The 19,493-nt window shown below is 41.0% G+C and overlaps 1 protein-coding gene across 3 annotated transcripts; it reads left to right on the top strand.

Moving 5' to 3' along the window:
• The first annotated feature begins 696 nt into the window (after positions 1-696).
• slc44a2 (solute carrier family 44 member 2 (CTL2 blood group)) lies at positions 697-19,086 on the top strand. 3 transcript variants are annotated; one of them, XM_061086758.1, is made up of 22 exons: positions 697-801; positions 6,705-6,753; positions 6,847-6,920; positions 7,578-7,662; positions 8,250-8,334; positions 8,436-8,555; positions 8,645-8,705; positions 8,831-8,957; positions 9,813-9,896; positions 10,284-10,396; positions 10,497-10,628; positions 10,719-10,818; positions 12,286-12,378; positions 12,564-12,648; positions 13,114-13,376; positions 13,744-13,838; positions 14,463-14,566; positions 14,650-14,723; positions 14,819-14,889; positions 15,006-15,094; positions 15,610-15,694; positions 18,301-19,086. In XM_061086758.1, the coding sequence occupies exons 1-22, from the start codon at positions 765-767 to the stop codon at positions 18,408-18,410; spliced, it is 2,136 nt and encodes a 711-aa protein (XP_060942741.1). In that variant the 5' UTR covers positions 697-764; the 3' UTR covers positions 18,411-19,086. The 3 variants fall into 3 exon arrangements, with proteins under 3 accessions (XP_060942741.1, XP_060942755.1, XP_060942748.1); XM_061086772.1 differs by lacking the exon at positions 18,301-19,086 and adding an exon at positions 15,978-17,458; XM_061086765.1 differs by lacking the exon at positions 697-801 and adding an exon at positions 5,086-5,178.
• The last annotated feature ends 407 nt before the right edge of the window (positions 19,087-19,493 follow it).

Here is a 19,493-nt window from a genome sequence, read left to right as displayed (position 1 = left end):
TATTTTTCTCCCATGATTAAAGTCTTTATTATTTTAAACAGCAGTATATTCAAAATTATAATGGTTTTTGTCACATGTTATTACATTGTTTGTGTATTATGGTTTAATGTAGAGCTGAATATGCTTTGTGTGCAAAATAATCTATTTACAGATGAGATTTTCAAACACCGTAAAAACACTGTCCAAATAGTTGAGTAGATAGTGTAATATTCCCCTGGAGGGTTTGTATGAATCTGCCCGGAACACTTAGGAGAAGTAATGACGATTCTTGAGTGTAGTTGAGTACTTTGTTATACTCCTCCACTGATGGTGCAAATGTGGACTATTATTTCCTCTTAAATAAATAAATAAATATTCGACTAAATAAATCAACTATCTCAATTTATAATGAATATTTTTTTTATTAAATGTTTAGGTACAACCAGGTTCTTCACAAACACACACTCAACACATTCCATTTAAGCGACAGCCAAAAAACCGCTTTTGTCACGCTAAGGCGCTGCGTGATTGGCTGTGGCAGCTGTCACTCACTAAACTCCGCTCTCTGATTGGCTGTGTCCTCTTTCCGTTATCCAGGAATGCGCCCTGCCTCCGCTTGGTTTGCTCTCTCTCTGTCCCCCCCCCCCCCCTCTCTCTCTATCTCTCTCTCTCTCTCTCTCTCTCTCTCTCTCTCTCTCTCTCTCCCTCTCTCTCTGAACTGTTACTGATGGTCTTTCCCTCACATTTCCATGGTAACTGTCCTGTCTGAGGCGTGAACAGTGAGAATGGAGCTGGACGAGAAGAAGCCGGACGGTAAATACGGTAAGACGTCTCCCATGTCTCCGCGTTTTTCTCCCGGCTCTCTGTTTTGAAGCAATGGAAACAATGACTGCAGTGGATGGATGGGTGTGGACCTCATGGCTCCTGTGCAGATCGGGAGGCATCCTCATCCACCACGGGCGGCTTGTTTTTCACCGGAGGCCACACCTAGAATCTCAGAAAACGTCTATTAATCTAATCTTTAATATTTCACTTAACCGTAAACAGTGAATGGAGGCAATAGGTTTATGACAGAAAGCTAGTGTACCCCATTTCAACAGCCTGTATTTTAAACTATAAAGCTCAGAAAAGTAGGTTGTCAATTATCCTACTGAAATAGGCGGGTTCAAAGTATACTACATGTACTTTGCACTGCAGAAGAACAACAACTAACACAGAGGAGGATAACAGCTATTTTTCATTTACCGTCTTTTTCTCTTGGCTCAAAACCCATTTGGTGTTTTATAATTGAACATATTTCTGTTTCCTTCACAGAAACACACACTCAAACAGAGAGGCACTTCCCATATTTGAATTGCTTTTGCTCATATATTATGGAGGAGCCATCCTCCTTCCCAGCCAAACACATGACTCACTGCCGATTGTTATATGTGTCATATACACATGAACATTTCCACCACCAACCCTGGTGTCAGCCTGCTGTGGAGCTTATCTCTGGGCTGGGTTGTGGTCCATATGCACTGCTTAGTCATGAAGTCTGTATCCAGTGTTATTTTAAGGCTTAATTCCCCCTGTCAGTGTTGTCACATGCAAGGACGGCCTATAGGCATTCTTAATGAAATGATAGCCACAATCCTCACACTGGTATTTCATTAGGAACACATCATTAATACTGTCTGACTTTGGAGTTATTCCATCTTTCACAATGTCAGATGCTCCCTGCAGCCCACACCCACAATGTTACGTACACATCCTCTTCTGTCCATCCATAGAGCTCCCACTGAGGACAATTTCCTTGTTGATTTCCTGTTACCACGTAAACAGCACTTTTTCCTTTACTCCTCCTCCCCCATTATAGCTAAAAGGTCAAAGACCACAGCCCTTTAAACAGGATCCACCAATAGGAACACACAATAAAGATTGCAGCTCACCAGTAGCCTTAAACAGTAGTTTATTACAGCAGAGTTTGACCTGTGAGCCGAGAGTTTTCCCACAACTGTTGCTACTCCATTTCCCTCTGTCTCTGCCAGTGTGCATGCATGCAGGCAGGCTGCAGCCTGCACCGTCTGGACTGTGTTCAGCCTTGCCTGCTCTTCCCACCCAGCAGACACAGTCAGAAGACTTCCAGTCAATATTAAGCTGGAAATCGCTCCGATGCATTACCACACACAATCCACACGTGCACGCACAACGACACCACTGCTAAGTGTTTCACAATGACTGCTTGTCGTCTGGATCAAGGCTGTTGCTTTGGGAGAATAAGACCCACTGTTGCTGTTTCATCCAGCAGAGAATGTGATCTGAGCCAGCGGTTGTCAGTTTTTATGTATTTAGCTCATCAAACGAGACTTTAATGTCTTTCCTCTTTGTCTTTTAACACTATCTAGGCCAATGACCTCATTGGTAGCATTCAAGGAGGAGTTTGAAGCAGCTGGCAGCCACTTGATACAGAAGTAGACCAGTAGATTATGTAATATTTGCTGAGATTGTAGCAATACCATATTAATTGCCTTCATCTACATTTCCTATATAGAAAGTTAGACTGGTCAGGAATAAGAGCACAGGAGACTAAACCTGCTCCATGCATGTACAATCTGTGCACGCACACAGGCACACACACACACACACACACACGCACACGCACACGAACAACCACAGTGGCCACTAACCCATTAAGGTAGTCGGGGAAGGGCTCATCTGATAACCCCTCTGGGCCCATTAGGGAATCACATCAGCCATGACATCATCACTCCCTGTAACGCACACACACAGGCACACACACACACACACCAAGAGTCTACAACCAAGTCTACAAACCAAATCTGGCAATGCAAGGTCCCTGTAGGGTGCAGGTAGGGCGTGTAAACCTAGAGAGCCCAGGTTATCCAAATGTGGAAATAGAGTCTAAAACATGTTCACCTTTTTAAAGATGGTCCTTAGTTCTTTATTTACTGAAGAAAAATTACGTCGCTGAAGCACTAAAACATTAATTTAGCCAATTATGTTCACAAATACAATCATTTACAAGACATTTGTTAGCCTGTACAGATCTATAATGCTTCTCAGCGCAGTCAAAGATTGTTTCGTGGCACAAAACGGGAAAAGAGTTCAAGCTGGGCATGTTGGCCCAGCTCTAATGGAACTGTGTCTCTCACGTACACAGATGGTCCCACAAATCAAAGGCTGGTGGAAAAATCACTTTCAGTGTTTGTTCCCATCGGTGTAAAGAAAGATAAAATGTACCGATGGCAGAGAGGAGAAGTGAGGCCAAAAAGAAAACTGTTTAAACTTTGGTTAACAAAGATATGGAAATCTAAAATGTCTGTCATAAGTAGCTGTTTCAAACACAGTGGGTTCTAAGTATGATTTCTGTTACAGTATTTTAGATAATGGTCTCATTTTCAGCTTATCAAAGATATGTTCATATTCACACATTGAACAATTAACAACAATAAGTTGGAGTATATACGTTAAATATTCCTGGATCTGACCTATGATCTAGATCCGCACCAAAAAGTAATGGGTTCTTCCATGACCCATTCTTCAACCAAGTGAATTGGAAATCCGTCCAGTAGTTTTTGCATTATCCTGCTTACTAACAGATAATCAACAAACAAACGCGAATGATAACACTACCTTGTTGAGTATAGCATAGGGGTGCTAACCAATAACAGGACTCACAACTACACCAAATAGTGAAGGGAACAGGGGAGGCAAGACTTCCAAAAAACTAGAGTAAAGCTAGAGCAGGGTTCGTTTCAAGCGTGAGTACCACAACGTAAGATGGCGTTCTGACAGAGTAGTGGCGTCTGACCTGGTCCTTAAACACAGAGAACGGGAGTTGAATCAGATGGGGGGATGTGCAGGTGAGTTGGTGGGAGGAGAAGAAACAAATCGGATAAATCATTTTAATCAGTAAGACAGAAAATATTCTTCCCCCTGCTACAGCTTTATTATATTTAATGCTATTTAGCTCCTCACAAGAAAATATGCACATTTCCCAGTTTATATGTTGATATCAGTCTCATGTTTTCAGAATCCGACAGGCGGCAGGTTTAGGAATCTGGTTGGAAGTGGCACTGCTCATGTATGTGGTCAGTAGTTGGTATTTCATGCATGCTGTTTGTCAGTCACATGGCAGCGGAGGTGGGCTGAGCAGAGAACTTGTAGGGCGATCTTATCTCTGATGTGCAGTTCAGATCGTCGCCTCTTGTCCGCCAACAAACCCAATGCATCATAATCAACTGGTTGTTTTAGCAATGAATGAAACGATTTCATGAAATCTCTGTCCGCTTTTTGGGAAGTTGCAGAAATGAAGTTTGAATTCAAAGGACTTTTTAGGAGATCTTTTGTCAAAGTGTTGTAACTCTGGAAACTACAGCTTCCTTGGAGTAGAAAAACGTCAAGAGAAGGCGATTAATGAGCAAGTTAAGAGGGAGTTTTTACTCTCCACAGTGTCTAAGTGTTTGCCTTGAGATTATATATATTGTGACTTTATGAAGAAAATTGAATTGAATTTGAAATATAGTGAATTTAAATGAATTTTATATTGGTTATAAGGGTTGCATAGCAGTGATTTGTAGTGTGTATTTTTTGTTTTCAGTAGCCATGTCAAGATGAGATGAGGTAAGATAAGATAAGATAAAAAAATCCCTTATGGGTCTTCAGTGCTGTGTTGGTGGAGTGAGATATGTTTTGCATTGAGGTGAGAGGGCAGCTGCTCTACATGCTGCAAACTGTCAAACTGTGAAAACAAGGAAACATACAACACAGTTCATCATTTTGATTTGATGAATTGAGTCAAAGCCTTAAATTACATGTTAGGATGCAGGTGCCACTGGAACTAACACTCCCTGTCATCAGATGTTTAATATGTACACACTTTAGTCTTGTGTATGTGTGTAAACATTTCCAAAATATGGCAGCAGGATTGTCTCAGGCGCCACAAGCCCCTGCCGGTTTGATTCCCCTATCACTACTGCAATTCCCCCGAAACACAACCAGCCTAGACAGGGACCAATGCGAGAGGGAGTACGCTGAGTGAGCAGCAGAGTTCTCTGAAAGAAGGAAGTGAAGAGTTAGAGGTTGGAGGAAGAAAACCCCTCATACAGGAAGAAACAACAACACACACTGAGAGAGGAGTCTATGAAAGTGTCCCTGAGTGAAGTAACGAGAGAATGGCTAAATACCATGGACGAGGTACTGTAACAGATTTATTATCATTAGCTGAAGGTGAATGTGTTGTTGACATGACTCCGTGACAGTAAGAGTAATAGTAACGTTAGTTAGTATTAGTTACGGAAAAATACAGTGTTATGCCTTTGATCCGTGTTTGAAATGTAGGCAGAAACTGCATCGTGTGTATGTGAGTTATGGGTGAAGTGTGTGAGGCAATCAATATGTAGGCAGCAACAACAAGTGAGTGGACTTGGCTTTAACTGTAGCATTTAAAGAACCGCTTACTGCCACTTCAGCATGTGAACGGTCATGACGTCTGTGCAAGGCAGTTACTGTGATGTGACAGGATGTGAAGTCGGCCCTGTGGTTGCCTTACTGGAGGATGTTAGTTGACGACATAATGTTGTTGCTTCACTGTGTTAAAAAAGTATTTCTATTGACTATGATTCAGAAGCCACTGAATACCACGCTCATTGTTGACTCATACAGCTCATGGTGATCTCACCGAGAGCAGCCTCGCTCGGTTGATGTTCCCTCCTCTGCTGCTTCTGAGGTGTTTCCATGGCGGCTCGAGATGTCGACAGGGAGCTCACCATCGCTGGGGAGCCATTTTGTCAGTTGCTAGGCATGACAGTCAGGCAGAAAAATCCTATTGTGCAGGAGATTGTCTCGTCTTTGTCAATACAGGGCCCTACAATTATGTATTGTACTCATGTGGGTCTCAATACCCACTCTAGTTTCTGTGGAGTGCATTACACTGTACAAATATCTGCCTCCACCAAGTAGGTTGTGTTGTCTTCCGAAAGCAATTTGGTTGAGGGCAATTAAAAGAATAAACAAGATAGCGCCATGCACTGACAAGCATGCACTAAAACAATAAGTGAATAAGACACAATAAAAGAGTTGAGATAAAAGTACAATTTCTTTGAAAATACAGAATTTCTTAAAAAATGTGATAATTAGTCCCACAACGGGAACATTTTCATTAACATTTACTAAAAGTTATAATGAAAACATAAATCACTTAAATAGTTCATATGAGAGCGAAGCATTTATGTATCTTGATGACGTTTTTTTTTTATAACATATGATGAAAAATTATACTTGTGATGGTTAGATCTACGGGTTTGAACAGTTTGGTGCAGATTTAGATAAAAGTCTGAATCACAGACGTGCAGGATTATTTGGCCTCTTTGTAAGTGTCTTTGTATTGGAGTCTGTCAAACATGTGCACAAACTAATCGACTTATACTGACAGTGTCGATTTTATTAAAGCAATAAGTCAGTGCAACTAATTAACTATAATGACTTTCAGTAGAGCTCATTCCTCAAACGCCAAACCTCCTACACATGTCTGTCTAGTTGTAACTATAGAGAAATAAAGCAAAATGGAAGTAGCCTGATAATATGAACCATCTTGCTGTTTGATGACAGTGTTAACCACTGCACCACCGTGCCATTCTAGTTCCTCAAGAGTATATTTATCTCTAAAATATCAGTCTATGGCAATTAAGAATAACAAGTCTGTTGTTTTGTTTCATCCCAAGGTGAATCCAGGAAGTTTGATCCAAACTTCAAGGGACCAATCAACAACAGGTGAGACAATTGTTATTATGACTTCATCACGATCTATTTTTCTCTCTCCAGTATGAGAAGTGAGTAACAGTATTGTGCCTCTGCTCTGCTCAGGGGCTGCACAGATGTCCTCTGCTGCATTCTCTTCATCCTCGCCCTGTTGGGCTACTTTGCTGTGGGTATCATCGGTAAGACTGAGTTTTATTACTTTAATATGTATTATATATCTACTGTGACACCTCAGGGAAAAGCAGAGAAACCATTCTTTTATAATTGTGTGCAGAATTGATTTGTATACATTTGCAAGACCAGTCACTATTAAAAAGTGTAACACCACTTTTATTTTAATACAACAAGGTTTATTCACCAAACTGTTTGCCTGTCTTGTACAAGGTTGTTTCCAGTTTCCTTATTTAATTCCACCTTTAGGTACAATGTTTACTGTTATAGAATCATAGGCCCAATAGTAATAGAAGTTAAATGAATGCTGTATATATAGCATAATGGAACTAGGAGTACATTGACGTATAATTAAACTCTTTTTCAAGCACTGCTTTCCAATAAAATAACTGATCAATGAATCAATGCTCAAGAAAAGCAATCCAAAGACATTTGGTGAAGGAGAGCAGTTGTGCAGCATGTTTTTATTTTGACGGGCTGACATTGAAGGTCACAGTGCTCTGCAGATTGCTGTGTGTGTGTATGTATGTGTGTGTGTTATACGAATTGTTAACATATTTAAGACATGATGCATTGCTATGAGCTTTACGAGAAAAGTGTTATTCCATGTATATATTGCCATGTAATTCAGTGTTTTAATTCAATCTTTACTCTTCTTTGTGCAGCCTGGTCTCAGGGTGACCCCAGGAAAGTGATCTATCCCACAGACAGCAGGGGGCAGTTTTGTGGACAGGCTGGGACACCTCTGGAGTAAGTTACATGGCAACATCACTGTAATTACACCAGCTTGAGTGCAGTTTGTATACTTCACATGATATCTATTGATGTGATGTCCTTCAGTTGGGACTGAAGAGACATTTAGACCCCATTTCCAACCTAATATGAACCTCCATCCTGAGGGATTTGATCACAACTGGTCAGCTGGAAGTTCAGGTCTGAATGCCCCCAAATATGTCCTGAATGCATGTTGATATCTGATCAGTCAGAACACACAGGAACACACAGGGCCACATTCTTTTCGGTGTGTGAACACAAATGCATCCGGGGTGAAATGAAGGACCACCGACTCAGCTGACATTCACTGACCCGCTACAGTTTAAATGTATTTTCACGCTTCTACATCAACACTCATCACCACACAATAATTTATAGTTTTCTTTGCATTCAAATGACCTACGTAATTAATTGGCATACTGGAGACACATTCAGGACACATTTTAATACAGATGAACTTGTGATGGGATCTTTCTGTACAGTTGTTAATACCAGGTCAGAACAGGACTTTATTTCTGATGTTGCTCCACTAACAGCTTTCTTTCACTTTTCTCCAACAACAGGAAGAAGCCTCTTCTGTTCTACTTCAACATACTGAAATGTGCCAGTCCTCTGACGCTGCTGGAGTTCCAGTGTCCCACCACACAGGTTAGAAACAAGCAGCTAATCCTTTATAGTCACTGCAACTGTGGTCTGGTTTCTAAAAGTAATGTTCACTGTCATGACTGTGTGTTGTTATTTGTGTCCAGTTATGTGTGGAGAGCTGTCCTGACAGGCATCTCACCTTGGTGAAAGCCAAGTTAGGCAACACAGAAGACCATGAATACTACAAACAATTCTGCAAGGAAGGAGTCAACTTTGCCAAATTGGTAAATAATTTGACTATTCACATTATACACATACAATATGAGTAATAAAATGTAAAAGATTCCATGAAAGGCTGCTTTACATTCTGCAGAGCCCTCCTGAGATCCTGAGGGATGGCTTGTGTCCAGCCCTGTTGATGCCCAGCAAAGCCTGTAAGTGAGAATATTCTCTGTGCTTAGTTTTCACCCACACATCAAGCTGCTGTGATCGCAGGTTTCTAATGAAGTAGAACAAATAGAACTTTGTAAACTCTGATCATCTCCTCCTCCCTCCACAGTCACGCGCCGCTGCCTTCCTGCTTTGGGAACGATGAAAGGTGGGGTGGTGGTGGTGGGCAATGAAACCACTTTCGATTCCGGGGAGGGCGTCAGTATCAATGCCACCGATGTGCTGGAGGCCTCGAAGTGAGTCTTTTTAACTGTGCGGCAACATATACAGTATATTCACACGAAAGAAATGAATAGTATAACAACATCAAGGCTGTTTGATTGACACACAGATACCATCATGTTACAATTACGATACAGATATTAACACACTGGTTGTAGGATGTCTGCCTGTAGTTTGAGAAATAACCTTGAATATTTCAGGTTATTCTCTACTTACAATTCTGAGACTCCCTCATATCTTTCATACTTGATATATTAACTTTTGTCTTGACAAGTACGTATAACTTGTTGAGACCTGTAGAATCCCTGTGTTCAGATTGGTAGATGAGCTGGTTCTTCCTGAACATTCTTGTCCCACATCCTACTGTACTGTGTCAGCTGACAGATAACACATCACATTATCCTGATAACTCACTGCTCTGATTTGATATCCTATTTAAAGGTCTTTGTACTTTTAGTTATACTCCACACTGATGTGTGCTTGCTACAGCTCCTACCTGCCTCAGTCCTGCTTTGTGATTTGCAGACAGGAGGGTCTTGATGTCAGTGGTTTGTATCTGTGTTGTTCTCACGGGGGAATACCCCTGAATGTTACTCATCAAGATGACAAGTAGTCTGCCTGACAACGTTCGATGATGATGTTTGTGATTAAAAATGTTTTCATTTAATCTAGTTACATTTCCACTGATATTACACACACACTCTCCATATTAATAAATTATGAATAGTATTATTTGTTATTGGTTCAGCTATAGGCCTTCTTTTATCTGAGCACCTGTTAAAACATGTTTTCAGTTTAGGGCTCCACGCATGGCAGGTTTGGTTTTGGACACTGATGGTTGGTTTTATCTCCAATTCCCTTTTCTACAGGAAGTCGAATGTGGTCGTTGAAGCTCGCCAGGTGGCCATGAGGATCTTTGAAGACTACACACAGTCTTGGCACTGGATATTGCTGTAAGTCTTCTCTCTGCTGGTTACAGTAACAAAACATGTTAAGTACAACACCAAAAGTATAACACAAGATAATGGAAAATATTACTGTTTAAAAATTATATAATTGTTTAAAAATATTTGCTGTTTTTGTTGTCAGTAGACAGGATGAGTATGCAGCAGAAGCACAAACAGTTAGGGCTGAAATATTTTATTAATTATGTGTAAAAAAAAGTGGGGCAAACCTTTGTATACAAACTAAATATACATGATTTACGGTTACATAATTTTTATGCTACGCTCATTGGCAGCAAATCCTAGAGGAAACCCTGGACTGTTGAAACCTCCAGCTCAGATGTTGTCTTGACTACAGTAACATGTTAAAACATCTGATGTGTCCATCCTCTCCAGTGGTCTGGTGATAGCCATGGTCGTCAGCTTGATTTTCATCGTCCTGCTGAGATTCCTGGCTGGTATCATGGTCTGGATCATGATTGTTTTGGTTATTCTTGTCATTGGCTACGGTAAGTCTTCAGTCTGTGACATAATTACATTTCTATTTAAGATGTATTTGTGTTTACTGTTATAAAAATACACCCCGGAATATTTCTACAATGTTTTCAGGTATTTTCCACTGTTATATGGAATTTGCCAGTCTGACGGGAGAGCCTGGGTCAGACGTCACCATCCGTGACCTGGGCCTGCAGACCGACTTCTCAGTCTATCTGCAGATCAAACAGACTTGGCTGGCCTTCAGTAAGAACAAATATGCTTTCACTTCGTAATACAACTCTGCATTAACTGCTTATGAACCCTGTTAATGCTTTTATATTCTCTGTTTTGCAGTGATCATCTTGGCTATTGTGGAATTCATCATCATCCTGCTACTCATCTTCCTCCGGAAGAGAATCATGATCGCCATCGCTCTCATCAAAGAGGCCAGCAGGTCAGTGTTAGTTGGTCGCTTATTCAAGTCTTGCAATGTGCAGCATCTCTCTCTTCTGTTTAGGTGGAAAAGTGAGAGGACCCACTCACTATTTTCAATGCTTCACCAGTTTACATCCATCCTATACTCAATCAATTGCCTGTGTGAAGTTAAAAGAGTCTCTTGAGTTGCTTTTAGACTTGCACTCAACTCAAATGTCCGAGTGAGACGCTTAGAAGTTTCTGCAGACTTTCTCCGTCTGGCCTCCTAGTATAATGTCCTTGGAGATCCAAGAGAAGTCGATGCGTGAACACAGCAGGGACCCCAGGCTGGATTCACATTGAGCCAGGGGGGTGGGTTGGTGACCCTTCTGACGTGAACCAGATGCAAAAATAAAAAAAACCGAAAAGAAAACAATTTTCTCCTGAAAAAAGCGGTGACACCACAGTCTATGGGTGACACACAGGTAGAAGACACAGACAAAGATGTCAGGAGAGTTTGTGGTGATAAGAGCCGTTACCGGTGTCTCTGTGTTGGCAAGAAAATCCTGTGATCTCAGCAGCGGAGTTAAAAGGTCACTTCCTGCCTCTGCCTGCTGCATCCGGCTCCTCTACCTCTCGCCTGAATAATGCAGATGATTTGATGCTGTTGAACCGATTTGTGCAGAGAACGTCAGGCTGTGTAGTGCATGTGTGAAAGGCAAACTCTGGGCAGACTCCATTGCTTTGTAGAGACAAACCCCCACAAAACTTTCACCCAACCCTGCAGTTCCCCACAGGTCTACCATGCATTATAGCTCATTTTATTTTCCAGCCCATAACAGTATTGTTCGGTGTCACAGATCTCTTCATTCTTGTATCCTGCCACAGGGGAAGCTAGTTTTATTAACAGAATTCTACAGAGAGACGCAGTTAGCAACTGGTGGGGGAACACAGTAAATCACTTATCAGCTAAAGAACCAGATATGTCCCTCCAGAGACAATGGAGACCAAAACAGAGCTCAAAAGGAGAGAGAATATTCAGAAGCTAGCCAGAAACACAACTTCAAATAAAAGACGCTTTGTGTTCGTTCATGCAGGACACAGAAATCATACACCTCCACAGTAGTCAGCTGACAGACAGCCACGAATATAACTCAATTCCTTGCTTTGGACTCACTCCTGTATAGAGGGCGCAACTGCATTGGGCTTCCCGTTTAGTTTGGCAAGCTGTGTTGCTAATCCAGGGAGCATTTTGCATTTGTTGCAATAAACGGTTTAGTTATGATGAGAAGTTTCCTGACTGAAATATGCATGTTGCTCAGTGACTGCTGGTTTTGTCAACAGGCAGCTATTTAACACACAACAAAAGTTTGATCTCCATATTGTGTTTAAAGATTGTTCTGCTGACGCCAAACAACACTTTGATTTGTGTTCTTACAGTAGAGAACCTCACCTTCACAGTTTCTTTGTTAAAATAACACTTGGACTATTGTTTTTTCTTTTTCAGAGCTGTTGGGCACGTGATGTCATCGCTGTTCTACCCACTGCTGACCTTTACCCTCCTGGCCGTGGTGATCGCCTACTGGGCCATCACTGCTGTGTATCCATTCACTTTTCAGGAGATGACATTAAGATGATCAAAAGAACATTACATTTTCTGCTCTAATTGCCTTTTATCCATGCTGCAAGTGTCAGGGTGTCATTAAAAAAAACAGGTGCAGATCACTGAATTGTGACATTGTCAGCGATATCCTCCCCTTGTTGTCTCCTTAACACCTTTGACAGTTTCTTGTCCACCTCTAATGAGCAGGTGTACAAAGTTTTCAACAACTCTGAGTGTGAGTACGCACTAGAGACCTGTGACCCCAAGGTAGGTGTTTTCTTTATGTACTTTATTGTAGGAGTGCCAGAGTTTTGCATTTGCTTGTATAATATTAGTCATACTTGTAGAATTCTTACAATATTTATGTATTTTATGGTGAATAAAAGGGATGTTGTAGAAATATGTACGCACAATAATGACATAGAATAACAACCTTGGCCACAACTTTTTACGAGTTCCACATTATCTGTTTCATAGCCGCAGTTCTCAGTGTCCTGTATATAGAGATATACCTAAAATAATACAGTTTTTTCAGGTGCCTGTTTGATTTGGAGTATTTTCATGGTAGAGGTTATGATTATTTGTCGGTATGTTTAAAAATAATGGGAAGTGTTATTGTGTTGCTCCTCCAGAGGTCTGGAAACTAAACGTAAATTGTATTTTTGTTGTGATATAGAACCTTGTGCATATCTTCCAATAACCCTGTGGTGTGCTCCTTATCTCTTTCCCCAGACATTCAACACCTCCAATATCTCTGCTCAGTGTTCAGATGCAGAGTGTCTGTTTGCCTTCTACGGCGGAGAGACCCTCTACCACAAGTATCTCATCCTGTTCCAGTTCTACAACATCTTCCTGTTCTTCTGGTGTGCCAACTTTGTGACGGCCCTGGGCCAGGTCACTCTGGCGGGGGCCTTTGCCTCATATTACTGGGCCTTCAAGAAGCCTGGTGATATCCCTGCCTACCCCATCTTCGCCTCACTAGGACGCGCCCTCAGGTTTGAAGATGGATTTGTATATACATGTGCAAACTAGAGAGTGATCAGTTTTCTTTTTTGTAATTTTGCTTCCAAACAAACCAGCAATCAAATTGACAAGGGTGAGAAAAGAACCTCCTTGGTGGAGGTAATCATAAATGTACAGTGCAATATATGTAGTTGTGCATTAACCCAATGGATTTCTAATAATATGAAAATAGCAAGTGCTACTACATATGTTTAAACATTGAAGGGAGCGTTCTTTGTTTCTATGTGGTTTAGTAACTGTTAGTCAGGTTGTTTCAAGGTGTCATTTAATGTCCTGCCCTGTATCACAGAGAAAGAGTGTTTGATGCCACCTCTGTCCCTGTTTCCTCCTCGTGTGTAGATACCACACAGGCTCCCTGGCTTTCGGCTCTCTGATCCTGTCTGTGGTTCAGGTCATCAGGGTCTTTCTGGAGTATCTGGACCAAAAGTTGAAAGGTCAGAAGATTTAACATCACGAGACTGGCTTGTTTAGAACATGGTTGTTGACTGACTGCATATCTTTATCACTATCCTATGTTCAAGAGATTCAGGAGATCTTAATTGTTATTGTACAGAAATGCCTATAGAATAACACACATGGCATAGAGACATTAAAGTAAAGGATTAAATGTGAAACAGAATATATATAAGAATATGAAAATAGTGACATTTTACAGTGACATTTATTACACAAATAAACACAATAAATATTGCATATATTCATCAATAATTATGGTTTTATACATTTAGGTTTTACTTGTTAAACCGGTTATTCTTCAATCGGACTATCCAATGTATGCATGTATAAAAACATTAATGGGATTAAAGCAGTTGTTTTTCATATATGGATTGTAATATACCTGGACACACTCGTTATGATACATTATATATGTTACAGTGGCAAACACTGTCTTTTTAAACTTATACGTGACCTCTGATGTATTTATAGTAACAGAGCATATATATACATCGCAACAGGTTATAAAAGGTGCATAGTACGACCTGATCATAGATCAGTCCTGTTATTCTGTGGTTGTAAACCCATTCCTACTTTCTATCATAATGTCTCTCATCCCTCAGGTGCTCAGAACAAATGTGCAAAATTCATGTTGAGCTGCATGAAGTGCTGCTTCTGGTGTCTGGAGAAATGTATCAAGTTCCTCAACAGAAACGCCTACATCATGGTGAGTTCCAATCTCTGGATACAGCTCCAGGAAAAAGATGCTGCATTTGGATAGATTTACATTTTCTGATTTTGTTTCGTAAGGTCGCCATCTATGGGAAGAGTTTCTGTGCTTCAGCTCGAGATGCCTTTTTCCTTCTCATGAGAAACATCCTCAGGTGGGATAACATTACTTATACACCCGTGCACTATTGAAGCTATTCTGAGCCTGATTAATTTGATGCACTCTCATATTCTGCCCGTCTCATCTCAGAGTGGCTGTTCTCGACAAAGTGACTGACTTCCTGCTGTTTCTTGGGAAGCTCCTCATTGTTGGCATTGTTGGTAAGGGACTATGTGTTTTTTTTAGACCAAAGGTATTTTTTGTCTAAACAAGTGGAGAGAGATAGCTGTCTGGCTTTCTAGTTTAAATCCATCTCTTTATTATTTTCTCTGCGCAGGGATCTTCTCTTTCTTTTTCTTCTCTGGGAGAATCAAAGCAGTAGAGGATGCAGCTCCATCTCTGAACTACTACTGGGTGCCAATAATGGTAAAAAATAAATTGTTAACTATGAATTTTTATTGCCATTTTTAGACAAACTCCAGAGAATGTCCGGACAATTGGGTGTTGACATTCTCCAGATGGATTCCGCTGTAGAGATCACATGTTTTTGTTTACAGCACATCAACACAAGCGTTAGCCCTCATCACCAAAAACTGTCTTGACATCTTTGTCTGTGTCATATACGTGTGTGGACCAAATTTTCCATCCCGAGATGTTTCTATTTTTTTAGTTTTTTGAATTTTTAAGTCTGTCACATGTTACAAAACGCCATCAACACACCTTCTAGCTCACTGTGAATCCTGCGGAGGAATTCCTGTTGTTTTCCCACATGGGCTCAGATGGACATTATCTGGAGATTTACTAAGGGGCCGGCAGGAGAAACAGAGCCTCTCACTCGGACATTTGTGTTCTCACATACAGCCCCTCTCGGAGTTCATTGCATCTCTGAAAGCAATCTATGATTTAAACACGTCTTTATGTGTGTGATTTTTTTCACCCAGACGGTGGTAGTGGGATCCTATCTCATCGCCCATGGCTTCTTCAGTGTGTACGCCATGTGTGTGGACACACTCTTCCTCTGCTTCTGTGAGTAACTCTACATTCAGTTGATAGCAAAACCTCCTGCAGATCTTCTCTACTCTTCATGATTTCAAATACTGACACAACTGTCTCAAACTGAGCTGCTGGTTCTGCTTCTTCTTCCTGCCATGTTTCTGACTTGACTTCTCTTTGTCTCGTTTCCCCCTTTGATTTCACTTTACTTTTATTTCTACACATTCCCTTTATTCCATGTTTTCATTCCCCTCAACCCCTAATTTCCATTAACCCAATCAAACACGACAACTCCATTACCCCACACACTGAAAAGGTGAGGACCTGGAAAGAAACGATGGCTCGTCTGAGAGACCTTACTTCATGTCCCCCGAGCTGCACGAGATCCTCTCCAAAGTAGAGAGGCAGGAGGAAGATCACGATGGCGTTGAGCAGGCAGATGCCGCGAAGTCTGCAGATGAGGTGAAACTGGAGGAGGAGACGCCTCTTCAGCAACAGCAGGACGGAGAGATCCAACTGACACAGCAGACAGTGCTGAGGCAGGACAAAGAAGAGGAGCAACCGCTGCAGTCCAACACTGACGCCGAGGAGCCGAAAGAGGAGAAGAGCGAGGAACTGACCCTCGATCAAGCAGAGGAGGCTGAGAAGAAAGAAGTCGCGGAGGTGAAGGAAGAGGCAGATAAGCAGGAGGTAAAACAGGAAGAAAAGACGGAGGAGGTGACCCCAGCAGCTGCGGAGGCTGAGAAAGAGGAAACTGGTGGAAAGGAAGAGGAAAAGAAGGAATCTAAGGAGGGAAATCCTCCCTCTGCACCACAGGAGTAGAAGTCAGCAGTGATGCGAGAGAGGCTTGGTAAACCTCAAGAAGAATGAAAGAACTGTCTTCAACTCTGTGACATGGACCTGATAAATGTGTGTCATACAACAAGCTTAAATGTCAAATGGCCTTTCTCTGTGAGCGGGCTGACGTCCGGCCGGAGGAGGTTTGTGTTGGTCGTGTGAAGCAGGTGAAAAAATGCCCAGTGCATCTCTGTAGCTTGAAAAAAAAAAAAACGCTCCGTTGTGTTGGTTTTAGAACAGTGTTGGTTTTTATATTGTGACGATGTGTAGAACATTGTGAGTGCTGAACCTGTGCCTGATTACTGTCACTGATATCTGTCGTCTTAATCCTGTGATAATGAATGCAATACAGAGTCACACGAGTACAGTCAGAACAAACACTTCTCCACTGATGGTGAATCTCTTTCACTGTTTACAATAAAACCAGCTCACGCCAAAACCTTACAGACACATTTGATATACTGTATGAATATTGGATCTTTTTTTTCTTATGGAACTTGTGTATATATAGAGTAGCGTTTGCATATGGTGTATTTATTGGCTTCAGTCTTGTAGAGATCCTCGCTAAGACGGGATCCCATGTATTGTATTGCCACCTACTTGCCTTGGTATGTCTTGGACTGGCATTAAGTGCTGTGGCTGCGTTGCCGTGACGACGCAGACGTCACAACCTCTCAGACTCTGTGGAACCCAGCGCCCCCTGTTGTTTACTGACCATAACTACCTGGCTCTGTCCCTATCCTCTGTCTCTCTCTCTCTTTCTCTTTCGCTCTCTTGAAGTGCTGCATGGTGTAGACATGACCTCCTGAATGCCCTTAACTAACATCTTATGTCTCTGGATGCTTTTGTACCTCTATCTCTTGATTGTCACCTTGTGAGCGATGTAAGTTGATTTTACACTAACAATGAATGCTGACATTCCATATTTATTGGCTGTGAATCTTGATTAAAGGAGATTGTATTATAATCATAGTGGGTCTGTCATGGGTAAATATGTGTGTGTCAAGGTGAGTTGGTGTTTGGAAGCAGTTGAGTTCAGACCTTGGTATTAACGTCCTTCCTGAGTTTGTGGCCACAATATGACCACCACTCAACACTGACCACCACACAGGGATTAATGCTTTCCTTAAATTGGTAAAATCTTTCATCATATCTGCACACATTCATTCATCCAGTCCCTCCTGACTCCACACACATACTCTCTCTCTCTCAGTGACATCACACCCATCTGTAGATATAAAATTAGTTAAAACAACATAATTTGGTCTTCATGAACACAAATGACATACGTGACCATTTGCAAATAGAGCTTGGAAGTGAGCTCCGATCACAAACAGTCACAGGAGACACATTGAGGACACATGTCAATGTCAGGTGTGAACAGAGGAACTTAACATCGTCCACGTGTGATTGGATCTCTCAGGACGTACGTCAATACCAGGTCTGAACAGGACCAACGTGTCCGACACAATCAGAGAGGACTGACTTTTTCTTAATGGCACTACAAGAATCCTGGCATAAGAATTACAACTGTGTAAACAGTTTCTGAGAGTCTACTGTGGCCGTTAAAGTGCCTGAGCTTTCACAAAACAAAATAAACTTGATCTTATCTTGGTAACAGAAATAATCTATCATATTATTTAAAGACTAACTAAACAAAAACCACACGATTAGTTTCTTTAACTGCTTGAAGACAAAGCTGAATGTATATAGACAATGTATATATGCAAGCATGGGTAAATGATAGTCATTGCATGCTGTTGGGAAAATGTTCCTCATCTTCCTCTGTCCGCATGTCACAGTGGAGGACATGGAGCGCAATGATGGATCAGCAGAGAGGCCGTATTTCATGTCGCAGAACCTGCTCACCATCCTGAAGAAGTCCAACGAGGAGTCCAAGTCTGTAGATTAAGTCACAGCTGTGTATGCGTGTGTATGCGTGTGTGTTTGTGTGTGTGTCTGTACCAACAATAGGAGGAAGTGCCATTTTCAGTGCTACATAACGTAGGTACAGAATCTACGTGTTTTGCTTTCAAATGAGATTCATCTATTAATTGTGTACATATCTGTTCCTTTGTTATGTTCTTACAAAGTCTTCCCTGTCTCCTTGTATCTGCTAAACAAGAATGATTTTATCACAGAAGGAATTTGGGAGTTTGCGTTACATATGAAATGTCACTTTAAATAAGTTTGACTGAAAAAACTCATGTCTTAAATTTTGGTATTTTTTATTTCTGTGTATTCTGTTTTATATATGTTTCAGTTACGTCTCCAGTTTGTTGCCGGTTCAACCTGCTGATGCCTGAGTAAAGTTATGCTTTATCAAATTAACTGAGCATATTGCACTACTCAAAATTAACTCACCAAAGCAGAGTTGCCAAACAGCAGGTAGTTTAAAGCTTTGTATAAAGCCGTAAGAGATTTACAGATGATGCAAGGTCATTTACAGTTCTTAATTTTAAAGCTTGTGTTCTATTTTGTTTATTATCTCCAGTGAACATAACCATATCCATAGTTAATATGCAAATGTTAAGTTTGTAAAGGTTTTGCACTGCCTCTTGTTTTGTTGTCAACTAATAAAGATCTGTGTTGCCATGCCAGTGTTCAAAGAAAAAAGTTAATTGCTTCTAAGGTAAAATAACACATGAAGTCATGCACTGCTTTTAGCATTGTTTCCTAACCCTGGGAAAAATCATTTGCTAATACTGGAAATTAACATTTTAATACAAATTTTAAAAGAATAGGTCAACTATGCACGAAGCAGAGTTTGAATATAATATCATTTAATTCACATCATGCCTCCGCCCCAGCGACATCCAGTGGCCAGAGGCATTATGTTTTTATTTTATTACGGCTCTAGCTTCCTTCTTTTAGTCAGGCCTTTATGTGTTTATATTTTTTTTACAGTATGAACATGATATTTTACAGTGGAGTAGCATGCCTGGTATTTTTTAGCATAAAATGATAGGATATAAAAAGTTTAGTGCTGAAACTG

Source organism: Limanda limanda, chromosome 2, assembly GCF_963576545.1.
Source record: "Limanda limanda chromosome 2, fLimLim1.1, whole genome shotgun sequence".
NCBI classification, from domain to species: Eukaryota; Metazoa; Chordata; class Actinopteri; order Pleuronectiformes; family Pleuronectidae; genus Limanda; species Limanda limanda.
The sequence above is the reverse complement of the archived record's forward strand: the minus strand, read 5'-3'. Positions and strand labels throughout refer to the sequence as shown.